Source organism: Monodelphis domestica, chromosome 6 (assembly GCF_027887165.1).
Source record: "Monodelphis domestica isolate mMonDom1 chromosome 6, mMonDom1.pri, whole genome shotgun sequence".
NCBI classification, from domain to species: domain Eukaryota; kingdom Metazoa; phylum Chordata; class Mammalia; order Didelphimorphia; family Didelphidae; genus Monodelphis; species Monodelphis domestica.
The window spans coordinates 263,807,068-263,825,392 of NC_077232.1; the positions used below are offsets into that span (position 1 = coordinate 263,807,068).

The 18,325-nt window shown below is 38.0% G+C and overlaps 1 protein-coding gene across 4 annotated transcripts in view; it reads right to left on the reverse strand.

The window, feature by feature from the left end:
• Positions 1 to 532: 532 nt before the first annotated feature.
• Positions 533 to 18,325, reverse strand: part of DAPP1 (dual adaptor of phosphotyrosine and 3-phosphoinositides 1) — a 111,159-nt gene continuing 93,366 nt past the window's right edge. For all 4 annotated transcript variants that reach the window (XM_056803158.1, XM_056803157.1, XM_056803156.1 and 1 more), the window contains 6 exons: positions 12,555 to 12,685; positions 9,968 to 10,015; positions 7,894 to 7,956; positions 5,341 to 5,426; positions 3,918 to 4,005; positions 533 to 2,818 (listed from right to left, as the gene is read on the reverse strand). In XM_056803158.1, the coding sequence (XP_056659136.1) occupies positions 2,732 to 2,818; positions 3,918 to 4,005; positions 5,341 to 5,426; positions 7,894 to 7,956; positions 9,968 to 10,015; positions 12,555 to 12,685 (503 nt within the window). In that variant the 3' untranslated portion in view covers positions 533 to 2,731. The remainder of the gene's footprint in view (positions 2,819 to 3,917; positions 4,006 to 5,340; positions 5,427 to 7,893; positions 7,957 to 9,967; positions 10,016 to 12,554; positions 12,686 to 18,325) is intronic.

Consider the following 18,325-nt stretch of genomic DNA (forward strand, 5'->3'; position numbering starts at 1 on the left):
TGAACCCCAAATATTCTACTTTGGGGAGACCCACTGAACCATATCCTTCGAGATCTTATGCCCTCTTTTATGCAGTTTCAAAAGAAGATGTTTGAAATAGGCAAGGTGTTGCTTTTTCATACCTGGGAATTGCTGTCTGTGTAAATTTGTAGACTTTTACAAAAATTTAAAGTGTCTTAATTAAAATGTGACATAAAAAATGTCATGAGAAGGCAATCCACAAAAATTAAGGTTATATTTAACTTGATTTCTGATATTGTAAGGAGTGCTCTGAATTTGGAGTGCCAAAATTTGGGCTCAAATGCTAGCTTGGAGACCTATTAGCCTTGTGAATTTAAGTGAATCATTCAACCTCTGAGACATTAGTTTCTTCATCTGTAAAATGAAGAGAATAGCACTAGGACTCCCTGCCTTAAAAAGCTGTTCTTAGAAAATTGATTTATAACCTTAAAGACCTGTAGGATGTGAATTGTTATCAGTTTTTTAAAAATAAGTAAATATTAAAAACAAAGACAAATGATGCATACACATGTTGGAAAATAATGCTGTTTTAATAAGCAGAGCAAAAGTATATAAATAAATACATAATGTCCTATAAAAATAGCAATTCACAATTAATTCTAAAACATTATTGCCCACATAAAAACCTTTCCTTTTTCACCTGATCACCTAGATGTTTTTTTTTTTTAAAAGCTAATAACTTTTCTGGGTCTATATCCATGCTTACTCAATTTCTTGTATTTTAAGCCTTCCCCAACTGAGTACTGCTTGACTTTTGCTTTATCTCAGCATTTCCTGTAATCCAAACAAAACAAAACAAAACAAAAAACCCATTGAAGCTTTGCTTTAATGTGCAGAATCCCATATTCCCTAAAACCCGTGTGAGTCCCTCTCTCAGGCAGTTAATAATAGGAGGGAACAGCCTGAAAATAAAGCCTGGCCTCACCCACAGCAAGGTTCCTTTGTCCAGGCTGAGCCAAACTCCAATGGATTAAAATCTTTTCATTCCAAAATTCACCTTGTGATTTGCTCCCTAGCTAAAGAAAAGTGCCAAAGTTAATGGAAAGGACTAGATTGTTTCTTAACCTACAAGCTTTGTGTCAGCAGTGCTCTTAGAATCAGAGAATACTGGATTTAGAGCCAGAAGGGGCCTTTGAGATCTATCTAGGCCAATGTCTTCCCTTTAGAGGGAAAGACAGTGAGGCACCTCCTTTGTGGACATCCTAGACTAAATCCAACATTTCCTCTCCACCCTGTTCAAAGTGTTCTGTAAGCCAATTTTTATTGTAAATCTCTTAAAATTCTCTGTGACAGCAAGCCTGGTTTGAGCTCCTTATTGGTGGCTGCATTAGAGACAAGTTCTTGTTGTACCAGGTCATGAGTGCTTACGAATCCTTTTCTAACATTTTGGGGTTAATACCAAAACTATAGGGTCATTAGAGCTCAAAAGGACTTTTCATCTGGCCCAACCACAGTTTATAGAGAAAGAAACTGAAGCCCAGAGAGGTCATGCAGGCAATCAATGGCAGGATTGGAACTAAAGCCATCTGACTTCCGAACCACTTTCCACCAGGTCCACACTGAAGGAGGAAATTCTAAATAATAAAAAAAAGTTTAGCTTACTGTAGATCTCAGACAAGGAGTGGCTGCATGCTTGTGATGGGACTCTTCTTTTTTGATATAGTCAAATTCAAGTAATATGCTACTTAATTTGTTGATTTCTGATTCTTTTTACTTTCCAACTACATACAACAACCCACAGAAAACCATAATTTTTGCTTTTTTTATTTTACCGTCCTCACAAAAGAATGGCCCAGAAGAACTCAAAGCTATAAACTAATGTGATAGCTTTCAGTTTTTAATTTTTGAAAATGTTTTTGCTTTTTTATCCAAAGAATATTTTTTACATATACTAATTCTCATTCCCATGACAATATACTCTGAACTCTGTAGGCACTCAATAAATGTTTATTCTATTGTCCTAAAAGGAATTGTGAAATCACTCTAGTATTTTTGCCAAGAAAATTCCAAATGGGGTCATGAAGAGTCAGACATGAGCAAAATGCCTAAATGACAACAATAACATTGAGAGGAAAAGAGCTGTGTTCCCCAAAGTACCGTGCCCCAAAGCGTCCATCATACTCCCAGAGAATAGGTAGTTGATGAACTGTTGGCAGAAATAAGCCAACTGTCATTCTGCTGAGCTTGGTAGTCACAACTAGAAAGAAAAGAACATTTGACTTGAGAAGTTTCTGTCTTTTTTTTGTTGTAGGTATCCAAAGTTTTAAGGCAATGTTCCATAGCAGATTGGCCATGACACAGTCCAGGCCCTCCCTTGGACAATTAATCTGGGCAAGTGATAATTTCTTGGAGCCTCTATTTTTCTCCTCTGAAAAAGGGAATATTGGCAGCACCTATTTCACAGGAGTGTTACGATGATAAAATGAGAGAATGTGGTGAGTGCTTTGCAAAACTTAAAAGCACTGTATAAAAGTGAGCTATTTTTATTATTGTCAAATGCATGTTTCCACCAAAACGATGATTGGGTATGCCAACTCCAGGAGATAGCAGTATCTGGACAGGGCAGCCATTTCCGTGGCTCGGCCAAAGTGTCATATCGTCAAAGAACCCAACCAAGCATCTGTTCTTTGTCCGTGGAGTCAGATTTCCTGGTAAGTCCACCAGCATTTACAACATCATGGAACAACCCGCCTCTGGGGAAGAGCAAGCATCACTTGCCAGAAAGGGGCTGCTTAAAAAAGAAGGACTGAGACCTCATGGTGCCCCCATCCTGTCCCAGCTGCTTCTTTATTTGTGACTGAAAAACAAAATCAGAAACAAGAAAGCGCAGACACACTTGTGAAATTCATTCCTCCTCGCGTAACTCCAGTTATAATTCTGACATACATTCAGAAGTTTTTAAAATGTGAAATAACATGATAAATACTAAACACAGTTAATTATAGATTTATATCTATGTATACACACCAATCCTATTTATCTAGTTACACGCATAACCAGGAAAACGTTTGTTTTTAAATCCTTCCTTTTCATTTTAGAACCAGTACTGTTTATTGATTCCAGGACAGAAAAGCAGTAAGGGCTAAGCAAAGAGGATTAAGTGACTCGCCTAGGCTCACTCAGCTAGGAAGTCTCTTAAAGGCAGATTTAAACCCAGGACCTCCTCATTTCTAGGCATAGCTTTCAATCTACTTAGCTGTCCCTGCATCAAGGAATTCTTGATAAGGATGATAGCTATTTGAACCAAATATATCTTATTTGTATGGCTCCAGGAACTATTATTGTATGAAATATATTATTAGCTACAGACCTAGATAATAACTTGCAAACAAAACACAATGTAAAAGCAGCACTTACACTTGCAAATTTTTCTTTTACAAATCATTCCACCTTCCTGGGAAGTAGTCACAAAAGAATAGTATATGAAGTAAGCTTTCCTTCCCAATCAACACAACTGGTTGTTAATTATGGGCAACCAGTGATTTTTCAGGCTGCCCCCAAGGGTCTTTAGAAATTGGCATCCCCATTTGGAGGAATGAGCCAAATTCTCATCATTGGATTCCCCAATTCCCAATGTTCTCTGCCTGCAGACTGGGCTGGTTTCTAGAGAGAGCAGAATGGCATCTAGCATTCCCTCAGAAAAGTAAATAAACCACAAAATTATTCCACAGACCTATCCACATTGGAAGAGGAAGTGCCATCCCAGAGTTATCCCAGAGTTCCTCAAATTAAATGAGTTAAAATCACCTGCCAGGTCCTTCTCCCCTACCCCACAGGCCAGTCTGCAGGTGATCTGTTTTCTTCTAAGTTTGAAAAAATTGCAAATGGGATTTGAAAGAAAGACAGCATTTTAGAAGGGTTAGTACAGCAGGCAGGGATGGGTCTTGAAAAATTACCATTTTCCATCGTAGTATCTTAATCCATTCATCTGCTTCCACTCCTGTTTTTGCACATAAATAAAAAGTTCTGTATGGAAATACTAAGCTGTTGGGGAAGATAAAAAGGAACAGTTTAGATACAGGAAGAGCATCTCTTCTCCCCTTTCTCCCATCTCCTACCCACATTTTTCTTGGAGGAAAGGAACTTGGTCAAAGGTTCATTGTATTTTTGAAAGGACTTGGGTCTAGGAAGCAATGGCTTGAGGCTTACTAGAAGAATTAGGACAGGCCACGTTTTCCTCTTCTAATGAGAATTCAAAGACAAGAAAGCCCAGGTCTAGGCTGCTTCCAAAACCTTTCTGTTAATGCTCTCACAAGTTCTTCCATGGGATGGGCATAAGGTAATACCATTGTCCCCTTCGTCCATGTCATCTCTCAGAGGATTCCTAGTCAGAGCTGTCATTGGATTTGAAGAGTAGACCAAGACAGAGAAAGACACTGCCTGTTGCTTGCCAAGACTACCAAGGCCAATGTTTCCCCACAGAAGCCTATAGACTATTTGTGTTCATCTGGTATGATGAAATGTTGTCCTACAGATATGCAGGCAGCCAATCTCAACATTAATTTCAGCTCAGGGAGAAAATCAGCCAGCTCTCTCTAGATCTATTTAAAGAACAGGCAGGTCACTTATCTATCTCCTTGGTTACAAAGTCAAAATAACTTGATTACAAATGTGGCTCTGGATTTCATCTCCTCCCTTGCTACTGTCTCAGGAACTATTGAGAGCAAGCTAACAAGCAACAAGTATTTACTAAATGCCTACTACGTGTGAGGCACAAAGGGATGCAAAGCCAAAAAACAAGGGAATACAAAGTAACTGGGGGAATGGGGATAGTACCTGTGGAGGGCCAAAAAAGACTTCATGATGGAGCTAAACTTTGAAGAGAGCTAAGGATTCTAAGGGATAGAGATGAGGAAGTTATACGTCCCAGGCACAAAAAGAGATAGTATTGGTATTCAAAGCATGGAGATGGGATCATTATGTTCCAGAAAGAGAAAGAAAGCCACTGTTACTATATGATTGAATGAATGATGTTGAATGAATGATGCCTGGACAGGTAGGCTGGAGCTTGAATGGAAAAGGCTTCAAATGCCCACCAAAGGATGTTAAATGTGTCTTAGAGGCAATGGGATGCCAATAGAGGTTGGTTCAGCATATTATGAGGGGAAATGATGAATGTGTAATTAAAATGAGAAAATTGGAACACCCTTCCTGGTTGCTTTCAGATGGTATCTTGGGAGCTCTTCGTATGGTTGCCGAGTCTGAGACTTTCATGTCACAAACCTTTCAGCACATTAGGAATATCTACACATCTATGATCTTTTATTCTTTTGCTAGGAAAGGGATGGGTAAGAATTTTCTCTTTCTATCACTACTTACCAGAAACAGTTGACTTTTTCCTGTGTGTAGTCAAACTGCACAGCCGAGCATTCTGTTAGATCTAGTGTCCGAATTGGCTCTGGTGTCTGGAAAATAAGACAGAGTATCATGTTTGAATGGGAAGACTCTTGGAGCCTGTCCATCACTCATAGTCCCCAGTACACCCTCCCCAAGATGACTATGGTAGCTCCCACCAAAGAGCACTGAAAAAAGGAAGAATCACCTGCTAAGAGTTTTTTAACGGATGCATCAAAGAGAGATGGATTTGGATTTCCCACTTCAGTTTCATGTGGAAGGATTTTTACATATTAGAGACAGAAACATTCTTTTTCCAGAGTTTCTGACTCACTCACCATGTGTCAAATGGAAGGAGAGTAGGAATCAGGAGACCTGGGTGCTAGGGTTCTACCTGCTATTAAATATTATGGAGCTTTAACTGATATTTAAATGATTATAACTCTGGCCAGTTCACTTTTTTTTTTTTAACAATGTTAACTGTGTAACTTGGAGTGTCTGTGAATATCTTTGGGTCTCAATTTCCTTATCCAATTGAACCCAATCCAAGTCTATAAATCCATCTGGGTCTCTCCTCAACCAACTCAATCCAAGTCTGTAAATCCATTTGGACTCAATTACCTTATCCAACCCAGGACAATCCAATCTAATAAATATTTTTAATTAAATTTTTTTTATTTTAAACTTTTTCCCATGATTCATGTTTTTTCCCTCCCCTCATCTCTTCCCACTTTCCATAGTTGACAAGCAAGTCCACTGTGACATACATATGTAAATGAGTTTGAGTAATCCTTTAAAACCAAAACTCCAAATCATGTACCCATATAAGCATATTTTCTTTGGGATTTCTACTCTCACGATTCTATCTCTAGATGTGGATAGCATTCTTTCTCATAAGTTCCACAAAGCTGTCCTGGGTCATTGCATTGCTTTAATAAATATTTTTAAAAATTTATTTATTTATTCAACCCAATAACTATTAATTAAGGACCTGAATATTCACATTAAATAATGTCTGAATATATGGAGGCAGTGGGAAATCAACATGGAATCAGATAACTATCTACATGATAATTTGAGGAGGGAGATTAAAAACAAAACAGGGGTTTCAGAAAATGGTTGCTGTAGGAAATATCTCTTCAGTAAAGTGAGTAAGCTGGATTCTGAGATTTTTTTCCAGCTGTAACATTCTAGGTTCCTATCCTGGAAGAGGAAGAGAGAAATGAAGTTGCTGTACGAGCTGGACAAATAAAAATGCAATGTTTTACATGTGCTTAATGCTTTACGACCTATCACTTTACATTTTTTATTGACTTGTGTTCTTCCCAACAATCTTATGAAGTAGGTAGAGGAGCTGTTGTTATCCTCAAGTTACTCACTTTTAGTCATTTTTATTAAGTTTCTTTCTTCTTTTTTAGATGAAAAACACTTACCTTCTTAGAATCAATACTAAATATGGGCTCCAAGGCAGAAGAGTGGTAAGGACTAGGCAATGGGGGTTAAGTGACTTGCTCAAGGCTATACAGCTAGGAAGGGTTTGAGGCTAGATTTGAACCCAGGATCTTCATGCTATCTCCAGGCCTGACTCTAACTACTGAGCTACCCGGCTGCCCCTTCATTAAAATTTTCAAGTGGGGTATCTAATAAGTTGTAGTAGCAGAGTCTTGGGGGAATAAATCCATTGTGCTTGTAATAACACTAAACCAAGCAAATCTTATCTATAATGAAGTAGTATAATATGATGAAAAATGCTCTGGGATTATTATTATTTATTACACTCTGGAAAGAGCTTCATAAATGCTTATTGTTGACTTGGATTTAAAATCAGATTCTCAATCCTGACTCTTCTGTTTCCTCTGTGACCTTGGGCAAGTCACTTAATCTAGAAGACTATTGGATAGAGCACAGGGTCTAGGAGTCAAAAAGACTCACCTTTCTGAGTTCAAATCTGGCCTCAGATACTTATTAGCTGTTTGATCCTTACTTAATGACTCAGATACTTATTAGCTCTGTGACCTTGGGCAAGTCACTTAACCTTGTTTGCCTCAGTTTCCTCATTGTCAAATGATCTGGAGAAGGAAATGGCAAAACCCTCTAGTATCTCTGCCAAAAAAATCCCAAATGGGGTCATAAAGTCACACCCAGCTGAAACACCTGATTAATAATAATTAAGTGTGGGGGAGGAAAAGAGAAAAGGGAACAAACATTTATTTAATACCTCTTATGTTTCAGGTACCATACTAAGTGCTTTACAAATATTACCTCACAATAACTTCCTATTACATACTTCATGTCAGATTAGCCTAAAATGCTCTCTAGTTCTAATTCCCATGATGCCTCATACTGTGCAGTCCCTAGATAACAAGCCCAAAACATAACTGGCTTTTGTTGACCAACTCATCTCAATAGAATCAGACCACCACCCTGGACGTTCTAGGGGGAATAATAAGAATTGACAAGATATAAGGGGTTTTGGAGGTCCTGCTTTCCTCTGGGGTCTGCTTTTTTCAAATGATTCTGCACTGCAATCTTACTCACCATTTGGTCTTTGAAGTATTTCAGTTCATTCCTATGCAAAGTGAACCACCTGGTTTTCCAAGTCTGTGGTGAGTAGGAAGAAGGAAGGACAAAGAAAGAAAACATTCAGGTTTTGAATAAAAAGAAAAATATTTGAGCTAAATATTTTATATAAAAAAATGAAAAATCTAGCACAAAAATAAGGAATATTCTTGTAAGAAGAATTGCTTCAGAGAAAAGCATTTGAGAATGTTTTCAAATGGGAATATAGTGTATAGCACCAAAGGTCCTGTCCCAGGTGCTGACTGAATTTCCCCAGAAAAGGCCACCATAGATTCAAGAAGCTCAAAACCCAAAACTCTTGAGTCCCCATTAATGTACTTATTTTTAGGAGGTCACAATTAATGCAAATTAAAGGCATTTTGAAGAAACGATAAAATATTTCCTCTTATAAACCCTGGATATATTTCCCACAATACACAGACCATCAGTGGGAAGATTAGATACTACATAATGACTTTTTTTCCTACCTACGTAACCCATGAGAGAAACTACTAAGATTGTGATGTGTTACCCATAGATCAAAAACCCACCCACTGAATCATTGATTTTCCAGGCATTGAAGCATGTAATTAACCACCATATAGTAAATCTGTAATGACTAATATACAAAAAAAAAGTCTATGTGCAAATTTACAGATAGATCAAAGGCAAAAAGGTAATTCAGTATTGAATAAATATTGAAATTCCTTTTCAAAAATAATTCATTGAATTTTAAAATTTGAACTAAAAAACAGCTCATAAAATGCAATTGTCATTAGTTTAAAATATACCAAATTACTTTGATTCCCAAAGTAGCTCAAGTGATAGAGGCATTTTATGTTGTGCTAAGTAGCAAGTGGCATTGAAATACTGCATCAAAATTAAAGGCATTATTCCTACCAATCCCCTTTCTAAGGAGATCATAGAAGGAAAAGGGAATTGTGGGGTATTAGGCAGAATCTAGGCCAAGTTCTGCCTTCTGCTCTGTGTTGTCCCTTTATTCTGTGAAATGTTCTTGGCTGGATAGCCCCACAGAAGAAAAATATTTCTGATTTCACACAGAATAATTCCTAGGAAATAATTTATGTCCCTCACCTTGAAATTGGACAAAATGAATCAATTTCTTGTCCAAAGAAGTTTTCTTGGAACACCAAGGTGAAACGTTGAAAAGAAGAATGACTTCATAAAATGGGGTGATCAAACATAGTCCAAGATTGTATTAAATTCTGTTTTCTGCTATTTCTTCAACAAGCTATCACGGCCAAATGAGCCTACTGAAATTTTAAACTTCTTTAAAAGAATTGGATTTGTATCAACTAAACCTTTTGCCCCCCCCCTCTAAAAACCCTTACCTTCCATCTTAGAACCAATACTATCTTTGGGTTCCAAGGCAGAAGAGTGAAAAGACTTAGGCAATGGGGTTTCAGTGTCTTATCCAGGGTCATACAGCTGGGAAGTATGGCCACATTTGAACTTTTCATCTCTGGGCCTGGCTCTCAATCCACCAAGCCACCTAGCTGACCCCATCCACTAAACTTTTAAAATAATCTGTCAAAAATTAAGCAGAGGGAGCTTTCTAGAATTTTTCCTGAAGAAATATTTTTTCCTTCCTCTCATCTATCTAACAGGATCTGGTTGTAAATCATAGGTATTTGTTTTGGAACTCTGAAAAATCTTCCCATATTTTGAAGAATTAGCTATCACAAGCATCCATGATTGGACTCCATGTATTAATCAATCAGTCAATCAATCAATCTGTTTGTTTTTAATCAGACCTGTGCCTCCGTTGTTGTAGGGAACTCCCAGTAGAGGAAGTTCTTCCAGAAATACTATACCACTTGCTCTGAGATTTGGAGTGAGTTGTCAAGATATGTGTGTGTGTGTATGTTTATGCAATTTATCATTCAGGAAAAAATACTAATTCTTTCCATTGAATTCTTTCCAATGAAAACTGAAGCAGACATCCCAAAACCAGTCATTAATGTCAAATTTAGAAGTCCAATTAGACTCTGTGCTATCTATTGCTTCCCAGCTTTACAAAACAAGATCTTACCTTCACTAGTCCTCCTTGTTTTGTTAGGTATCCTTCTTTGGTGCCAAGCTAGGAAAGAAGCCAGAAGTTAGTGAAATCAGGACCTCCCTACTGCATACCTACCACATACCCTTACATTTCTTTTCTATTCTAGAAGTGTATTGAATTTTTCCTTTAAGTCTTTAAACTTCTCTCTTCTTGAGGCCTCAGAACTTATCTGTGCATCATGAGATGCCATGACTCACTTTGGACCACAATGTCTTGATTTTAAATAAAATGTGCTTCATACATGGTGTATATGCCAACTCCAGTGCCACACTGTATATACTGAACCTGATGCTATATTTGAGGAAGAAATGACTGCCTAATGTTTTTGAAGTCTCATTATGTTTCAAGTATTCATTTAGCTGTGCCCTATTCATTTGAATTAATAAACCACAATTCATGATGGTACCAATTTACATTAATGGTGCCTAAAGTCAGTCTTTCTCAATAAACCTGTGAGATCAATGGAAAAAATAATGTTTCCATCTTACAGAAAAGGAAATGGAGGCACAAACAGGGTCACTGGATAAATGGCAGAGCCAAGATGTAAAACCAAGTCTTCTGACTTCAAGTAGAAGTGAGTTATTTAGTCACCAATTCCCTATTTATAAGCCAGATAATAAATGCTTTGTTGAGAGTCTGTGTAAAATTCAAGGAGCTTAAAAGAGCCCTCAAGAGGCTTTCAGCTCTAGTATTTGGTTACCCACCAGTTATCTGAAGGCTTTCAGTGCTAGGCATGTCCTCTCTTTTACTAGACTGTCATTTTTGTTGGAGCAAAACCAAACAAATTCCTTGAACCAGGAAATGTCCCTCAATGAGATGAAGGTTTGTTTGTTTGGTTTTTTGGTAAGAGGGAAGTAGTAGGGGGAGAGATTCTGCTGAATATTTTCCTGAAGTAAATTCTTTTTGGAAAATGATTTAACAAAAATCTATTCTCTCTCCCTTCTACTTCCTAATTCCCAGTTAAAAGGGGGGAAAAAGAAAATGAAAATCCCAATAATCAATATGTTTGGTTAAAGCAAAACAAATCCCCATACTGGCTATATCCCAAAGATATATGTCTCACTTTGTACCTGGGTCTATATGACCTCTCTGTTGGGAGGTGGGTAGCATAGTTGATCTTTCTTCTGGAATCATAGTTGGTCAATGTGTTGATCACAATTTGAAAGTATTTCCAAGTTGTTGGCTTTTACCATGTTTGCTTATTTTAGAAAATGTTCTGGTTCTACTGTTTTCATTCAGTATCAATTGATACATATCTTCCCAGGTTTCTCTGAAGTCATCCTTTTCATCACTTCTTACTGCATTTGCTATAATTTGTTCAAGCATCCCCCCATCAATGATCACCCCCTAATTTTCAAGTTCTTTGTCCCCAAGAAAAGAACTGCTATGAATATATAATTTTCAAAACTCTTATCTTTCATCTTGGAATCAATACTGTGTGCTGGTTCTAAGGCAGAAGAGTGGTAAGGGCTAGGCAATAGGGGTTAAATGACTTGCCCAGGGTCACACAGCTGGGGAGTGTTTGAGGCCAGATTTGAACTTAGGACTTTCCATCTCTCTAGGCCTGACTCTCAATCCTCTGAACCACCTAGCTACCCCATGCTATGGATATTTTTGTGGAAATTAGCCCTTTTCCTTTCTATGATCTATTTGGAGTATAGATCTAGTGGTGGCATCACTGGGTCAAAGGGTATGCACAGTTGAGTAGCTGTGGAGGCGTAGTTCCAAATTGCTTTTCAGAGTGTTTAGACCAATGTGTAGGTCAACCAACAGTATTTTCCCACAGCCCTTCCCATGTTTTTCATTTTCCTCATCAACATTGCTAGTTCAATGGGAGGGAGATGGAATCTCTGAAATAAATTCTTAAAATAAGCTAAGAAAAGGAACAATAACAACAATGAAGATTTGTAGCAAAAAGAATTTCATTCATTCTTTGATTCATTTGACAGATATTTACAAAGTTCCTACTATATTCAAAGATTCAAAGTACTGTGTTAAATGGCGAGGAATTCAAAGATAGAAAATGTTAATGTTCTGTTTCATATCAAGGTTATTGCAATTAATATTCCTAGTCAAGCAAAACAAATTCCCACATTGGCCCTATCCAGAAAATATTTTCCCTAAGATGATTAATAAATACTAGTTTTGACTGAGTAGTCAGGTCCTGTGACCCCATTAGGACAGGGAAACTTTTTCTATCAAAGCAGGATGGTATCTGCTTTGCAATTTCGAATCTTAGCGACATCTCTGAGCATTGAGAACTCAGGTGATTTGTCCAGGGTCACACAGTTTGAATCAGAGACTAGTCTTCTATTCTCTTTCTATCTGTCTCTCTGTCTCTGTCCCTGTGCATGTGTGTATGTGGTTTTGTCTCTCTATCTTCCTGTCTCTGTCTGTCTCTCTATGTCTCTCTTTCTCATTTCTGTCTCTGCCTTTCTCTCTTGGCATCTCTCTCTTCATCCCTCTCATTTCTCTGTACCTTTCTGTCTCTTTCCCTCTGGGTCTGGGTCTGTCTCTCTTTTTTTTCCTCTGATTTTTGATCAGCATGACAGTTACTTACTGAAGGAGCTGTGGGTACCAGGTCACTCTCTGTCTTTCCCGTTTGCATTGCTGTATGAACCCTGACCGATTCGTAGATGGATGGCTCTTCCACTTGGCACGGATAGGGATGTTTCAGAACTATCAGAGTGCCTGAAATGGAGGGAAAACACAGGTTCGGATAACTTTGCCCATAAGGACAGAGTCAGCACCTAACTGGAAGGCTCTGTCTGGGCTTTCTTTAGGGCTTTGCCAAAACCGATCCCTTCTACACTGTGGCTTTTCCCTTTGCAGTTTGGACATAGTGTAGGTTGGCATAAGAAATTAAATGGGAATTTTTTTGAGTTTTGTGGAGGCTAAAGACGACATTCAAAGACCAGTGGATGACACAGAAAAAGTTTAGAAATTCAGAAATGCATAAAATATATGGATAGTATTATATAATAACATCTTTTATCTATTAGTACCATAAATAGACACAATTTCTTTTTCAAAGTTAAAATAAGTAAAAAGTTAAAGTTTTCAGAAGAACACCAAAGCCAGAAGATGACCACAATGGCTAGAAATGTAGAGATATCTTTAAAAGTTTACTAATTCATAAATGCAAAAAATGTATGTGCTAGCATGTATAATTTTACAATAAGGTACTGTAAAGATTCTATAAAAGAAAAAGAAGAAATTCAGACTTCTCTGGTATGAAAGGACTGCCAAAAATTTTTATGCACATTTTCCAGATGGCTAGGGTGCCACCCCACTAACCTGCCCCCCTAATGAAGGAGGGATTCCTGTAAAGAGAATACAAACATGTAATGCAGGAGCATGCATTGCAGTACTCTGACTTCATCTCAGTTTTAGAGTGAGAACTTTAAGACATTAATCTACATGCATTAAATACATTAAAGCACACATCAATGTCCCCTTCCTTCTACTCCTTTCCCATTCCTCAACTAGATAAATACATTTGCTATGCTCAAATGAATATCAAATCAATATGGACATGACATATACCCAATTTTTCTCTAATTTTCTTGCATCAAAATTCCATCTCTATAGGTAGTTAGATGAGGGCTAGAGTGCTAGAGGAAAAATCCTTCCTCAAACATTTGCAAGCTGTGGGATCTGGGAAATTTACTTAATCTCTGTCTGCCTCAGTTTCCTCATCTGTAAAATGAGGACAATAATAGCTCCTGCCTCCTAGGATGGTTATGAGGACAAGTCCTTTGTAAAGCTTCAAGAGCTATATACCTGCTATTATTATTATTATCTGCCCCCTAAATATCACCATTCAGTTCAGGAGAGGTGACTGCTTAGGACAGTCCTTCATAGAGAATGCAACACTTGAACTGAGCCTTGAATATAAGGTTACTGAAACAGAAGTGGGGAGATTATGTTTGAAGTTTGGGGGGATAGTGGGAGAGCACTCATGGTGTTGAGTTCTAGAATTCCCAGTTATTTAAGTGAAAGGGAGAGTGCTGCTAGAATTATAGAGGGAACCAGATTGTGGGTGGGTGAGGGGGTCCAAAGTGCTTAGGTAAGGCTCTTGTATTCCTTCAAGACTATTCAAATGTCACCGTCTTCACGAAACCTTTTGTAGTTCTCCCATTCCTCCCTGCTAATGCTTTCTCTCTGAGATCATGTCTAATTAATTTGAGTTTACCTTCTACAAATATATTCATTTGAATGTCTTCTCTCCAGTAGACTATAAGCTCCATGGAGGAAGGAACTCTGCTTTTATATGTTTTTGAATCTATATTTGTGACTCAGTGCTGGGCACTTAGGAAGTATTTAATAAATGTTTGTTGACTGCCTGACTAGGCTAGACTAGGGGGCATCTCCTGAAGGTTTTGAGCAAGGAAGTGACATTGAGCAAGGAAGGACTCAGACCTGTGTCATAGAAAGATTATGTGAGCAGCTGTGAAAAGTCTGGATTTGATTAGGGAAAATTCAGGGAAACAAATTGGAGGCCAAAAGAATAGTCCAAGGGAAGAAATGACTACTAATGTGTCTCACTGGGAAAGGAAGAGGAATGGTTTTCAATACAAAACATTGAAAAGAAACACTCAAAAAGGAGTAGCTTTGATTCTGGCCCCTCTTTTGACATTTAAAAATAAAACCAAGTGGGGGCAGCTAGGTGACTTGGAGGATAGAGAGCTAGGCCTACAGATATAAAGTCCTGAGTTCAAATTTGACCTCAGACACTTCCTAGCTGTGTGACCCTGGGCAAGTCACTTCCAACTCCAGTTGTCTAGACCTTACATCTCTTCTGCCTTGGAACTGATACTTAGTATTAATTCTAAGACAGAAGGTAAGAATTAAAAAACAAAAAAAAACAACTCAAAACTTCTACTGATACATGCTCCAATCAATTAACAAGCGTCATTCTGAGGAATTTGTTAGTTCTACCAGATTGCCCCCAAAGGTTAAGAATTCTTTGACTTAGAGCATCAACTAAAAACCAATTAAAACAATTATTTCTAGGACATAGAATAACAATAAAGACAATAGCACACTTACAAAAAAATCAGCCTTTCTGTTTATTACCACCCAAATCCAAAAAAAAATTAAAAAAAAAAACCACGTCACAAATAACTACAGAGACTATAAAATATTGAGAAGTCAGATATTAGACAACTAGGTGCTACAGGAAAATGATATAGACCTAGAGTAGGGAAGCCTTGAGTCCAAATCTGGCTTCAGAAACTCAATAGCTATATGACCTCAGGCAATTCACTTAAATTTTTTTGCCTCAGTTTCCTTAACTGTAAAATGGACCTACCTCCCAGTGTTGTTGTAAGGATCAAATGAGATTATGTTTGTAACATAATCTTCTTAGAAGAATTAGAACTCCCCAAAAGTTACCTGGGGGAACTATTCAAGAAATTTTTCTGATAAGCTATCTGAAATATAAGATATACAAAAACTGATACAAATAAAGAATAGGAATCATTACCCAAAAGATAAAAGGATATATAGCAATATTCAAAAGAAGAAGTTCAAGCTATCAAGAACAAAAGGAAAAATGCTCCTGATAATTAATAATAAAAGAAATTAAAATTAAAGTAAATCAGAGAAATATTGGCTCTGGTCAAGATGGTAGCCTAGAAGCAGCACAAGTTCAGACTTCTGAATACCCTTCCTTACTGATCACAAACTGACTGCTCCTAAGGGGACTGAAAATCAAATGAACCCTCCTGCGGACTCAATTCAAAAGGTACGCCCCACCAAAAGCTGGAATCCAAGAATACTTGGGTTTAAGGGGAAGGCAGGAGGAAGGTCCCAGGACCCTCCCCTCCCCCCAGAGCGCTAAGCCTCCAGTGGCAGCGGGAACCTCTGGGCAGGCAAAGGCTCTGGTCTGGAGGGTGTACCTTGTGGGCAGGGCTGTGTCAGGCTTAGAGCATCAAACACAGGTGGCAGGTGAGGAGCTGAAGAGGGAGCATAGAGCAGGCAGCCTGGTCAGGGCTGTGGAGACCCTACATATTGCTCCAGCCTTCCAGGAGGTTTTGGCCTCAGAGCACACCCAGACCAACCCAGCTGAACTTAATTCCATCAAAACTCTTCAGAGGTCAGGGAAGCCCAAGCTCCAACACCTGTCCCCCACAGATTGCAGGACTTTAATCCAATCAAAATCCTCAAGAGGACAGGGAAGCTCAAACTCCAACACCCATTCCCCACAGAATGCATGGAGAGATCTCCTGACAAAGCTCCAAGACTGACAGAAAGCCCCAAAACCAAAAAAATGAGTGGAGTAAGAGCACAGACAAATACGGGGAGCAAAGAAGGGGTAAATATGAGCAAACAACAGAAAAAGATGAAAGAAATTACAATCGACAGCTTCTGTACAGGCAACGATATAAAAGCAAACAGAGGAGGAGGCAAGGAATAAAACAGAAATCCCAGCAAATTGCATACAGGCTTTGGAAGAACTCAAAATACAATTAAAAACACAATTAAGAGAGGATGAAGAAGATTGGGAAAGAATTTAAAAACTAAGATAAGTCATCTGGAAGCAGAAAATAGTGTCTGGAAAGTAAAAATCAACCAGCTTGAAAATGAGGCAAAGGAGATGAAAGATGAGGCAAAGAAGATGAAAGATGAGGCAAAGGAGATGAGAGACGAGGTAAAGAGAATGAAAGATGACCTCAAAAGAAAATCAGACCAGAAGGAGAAGGATGACCAAAAAGTAAGGGAAGAAATCCAGTCTTTAAGAACCAGAATAAAACTAGAATTATTTGATCTCACAAGGCAGCAGGACACTATAAAACAAAACCAAAAGAATGAAAAAATTGAGGAAAATATGAAGCATCTCATTCACAAAACAGAGGATTTATAAAATCGTTTGAGGAGCGACAATTTAAGAATCATTGGTCTACCAGAAGACCATGACAAAAGAAAAAGCCTGGACATAATACTACAGGAAATTATGCAAGAAAACTGCCCTGATATTCTAGAACAAGAGGGAAAAGTGGAGATTGAAAGAATCCACAGATCATCTCCTGTACTTAATCCCCAACTGACAACACCCAGGAATGTTATAGCCAAATTCAAGAACTACCAGACCAAAGAAAAGATATTACAAGCTGCCAAGATGAAATCATTCAGATACAATGGAACCACAGTGAGGATAACACAGGATCTGGCAGCATTCACACTGAAGGACCGAAAGGCATGGAATATGATATTCCGGAAAGCAAGGGAACTAGGTCTACAACCAAAAATCAACTGCCCAAGAAAACTGACTATATTCTTATAGGGGAAAGTATGGTCATTCAACACAATAGAAGAATTCTAAGCATTTGTAAAGAAAAGACCAGACCTGAACAGAAAATTTGATGCCCAAGCACAGAACTCAAGAGAATCATCAAAAGGTAATTAAAAAAGAGGGGGAAAAAGAAAAACAAAACAACCCTCCCCTTTTTTTAAAGAGACTCAATAAGTTAAAATGTTATGTATCCTTATAAGAAAAGAGGTCATTGGTAACTCTTAAAAATTATTGTTATCATCTGGGCAGCTAGAAGAATTACACTTAGAGGGAACAGTGACAAACTGTATAGAATGAAATGACAAGACATAAATAGATATATAGATATATGTATGCATAAATGCATATACATGTGTATATATACATATATACAATTAGAGCTAAAAAAGAGATTAATACTAAAAGAAATGGAAAAAGAAACAAATGGGGGTAAATTTATATATCACAAAGAAGCTCATGGTGGGAGGGGGGAGAACATCAATACACTGGAAGGGTAAAGAGGTTGGAGATAGGAAATACTCAACTCTTATGTGCATTAAAATTGACCCAAAGAGGGAAAAACAATCCAATCCATTGGGGCAGAGAATAGATTTGCACCCTATAGGGGAGTAGAAGGGTAACAAATGGACTGGTGGGGAGGGAAACAGTACAAGGGAGGGAGAAGGTGGGGGCATAGATTTAGAAAGATTTCAGGGAAAATAACAGGGGGAATAAGAAGGGAGGGGGGTAGAAAGGGAAATAAAATAAGGCTGGGAACTAGGGAGACTGATTAAAAACAAACATTGGTGTAGAAGGAAATAGTGAAAGAAGAAAAGGTAGGACAAGGAGTGGAAATCAAAATGCTGGGAAACACACAGCTAGTAATCATAACTCTGAATGCAAATGGAATGAACTCACCCATAAAACACAAGCAAAGAGCAGGGTGGATTAGAATCCAAAACCCTACCATATACTATCTACAAGAAATATACATGAGGAAAGTAGATACACATAGGGTGAAAGTAAGAGGATGGAGCCAAATCTATTGGGCATCA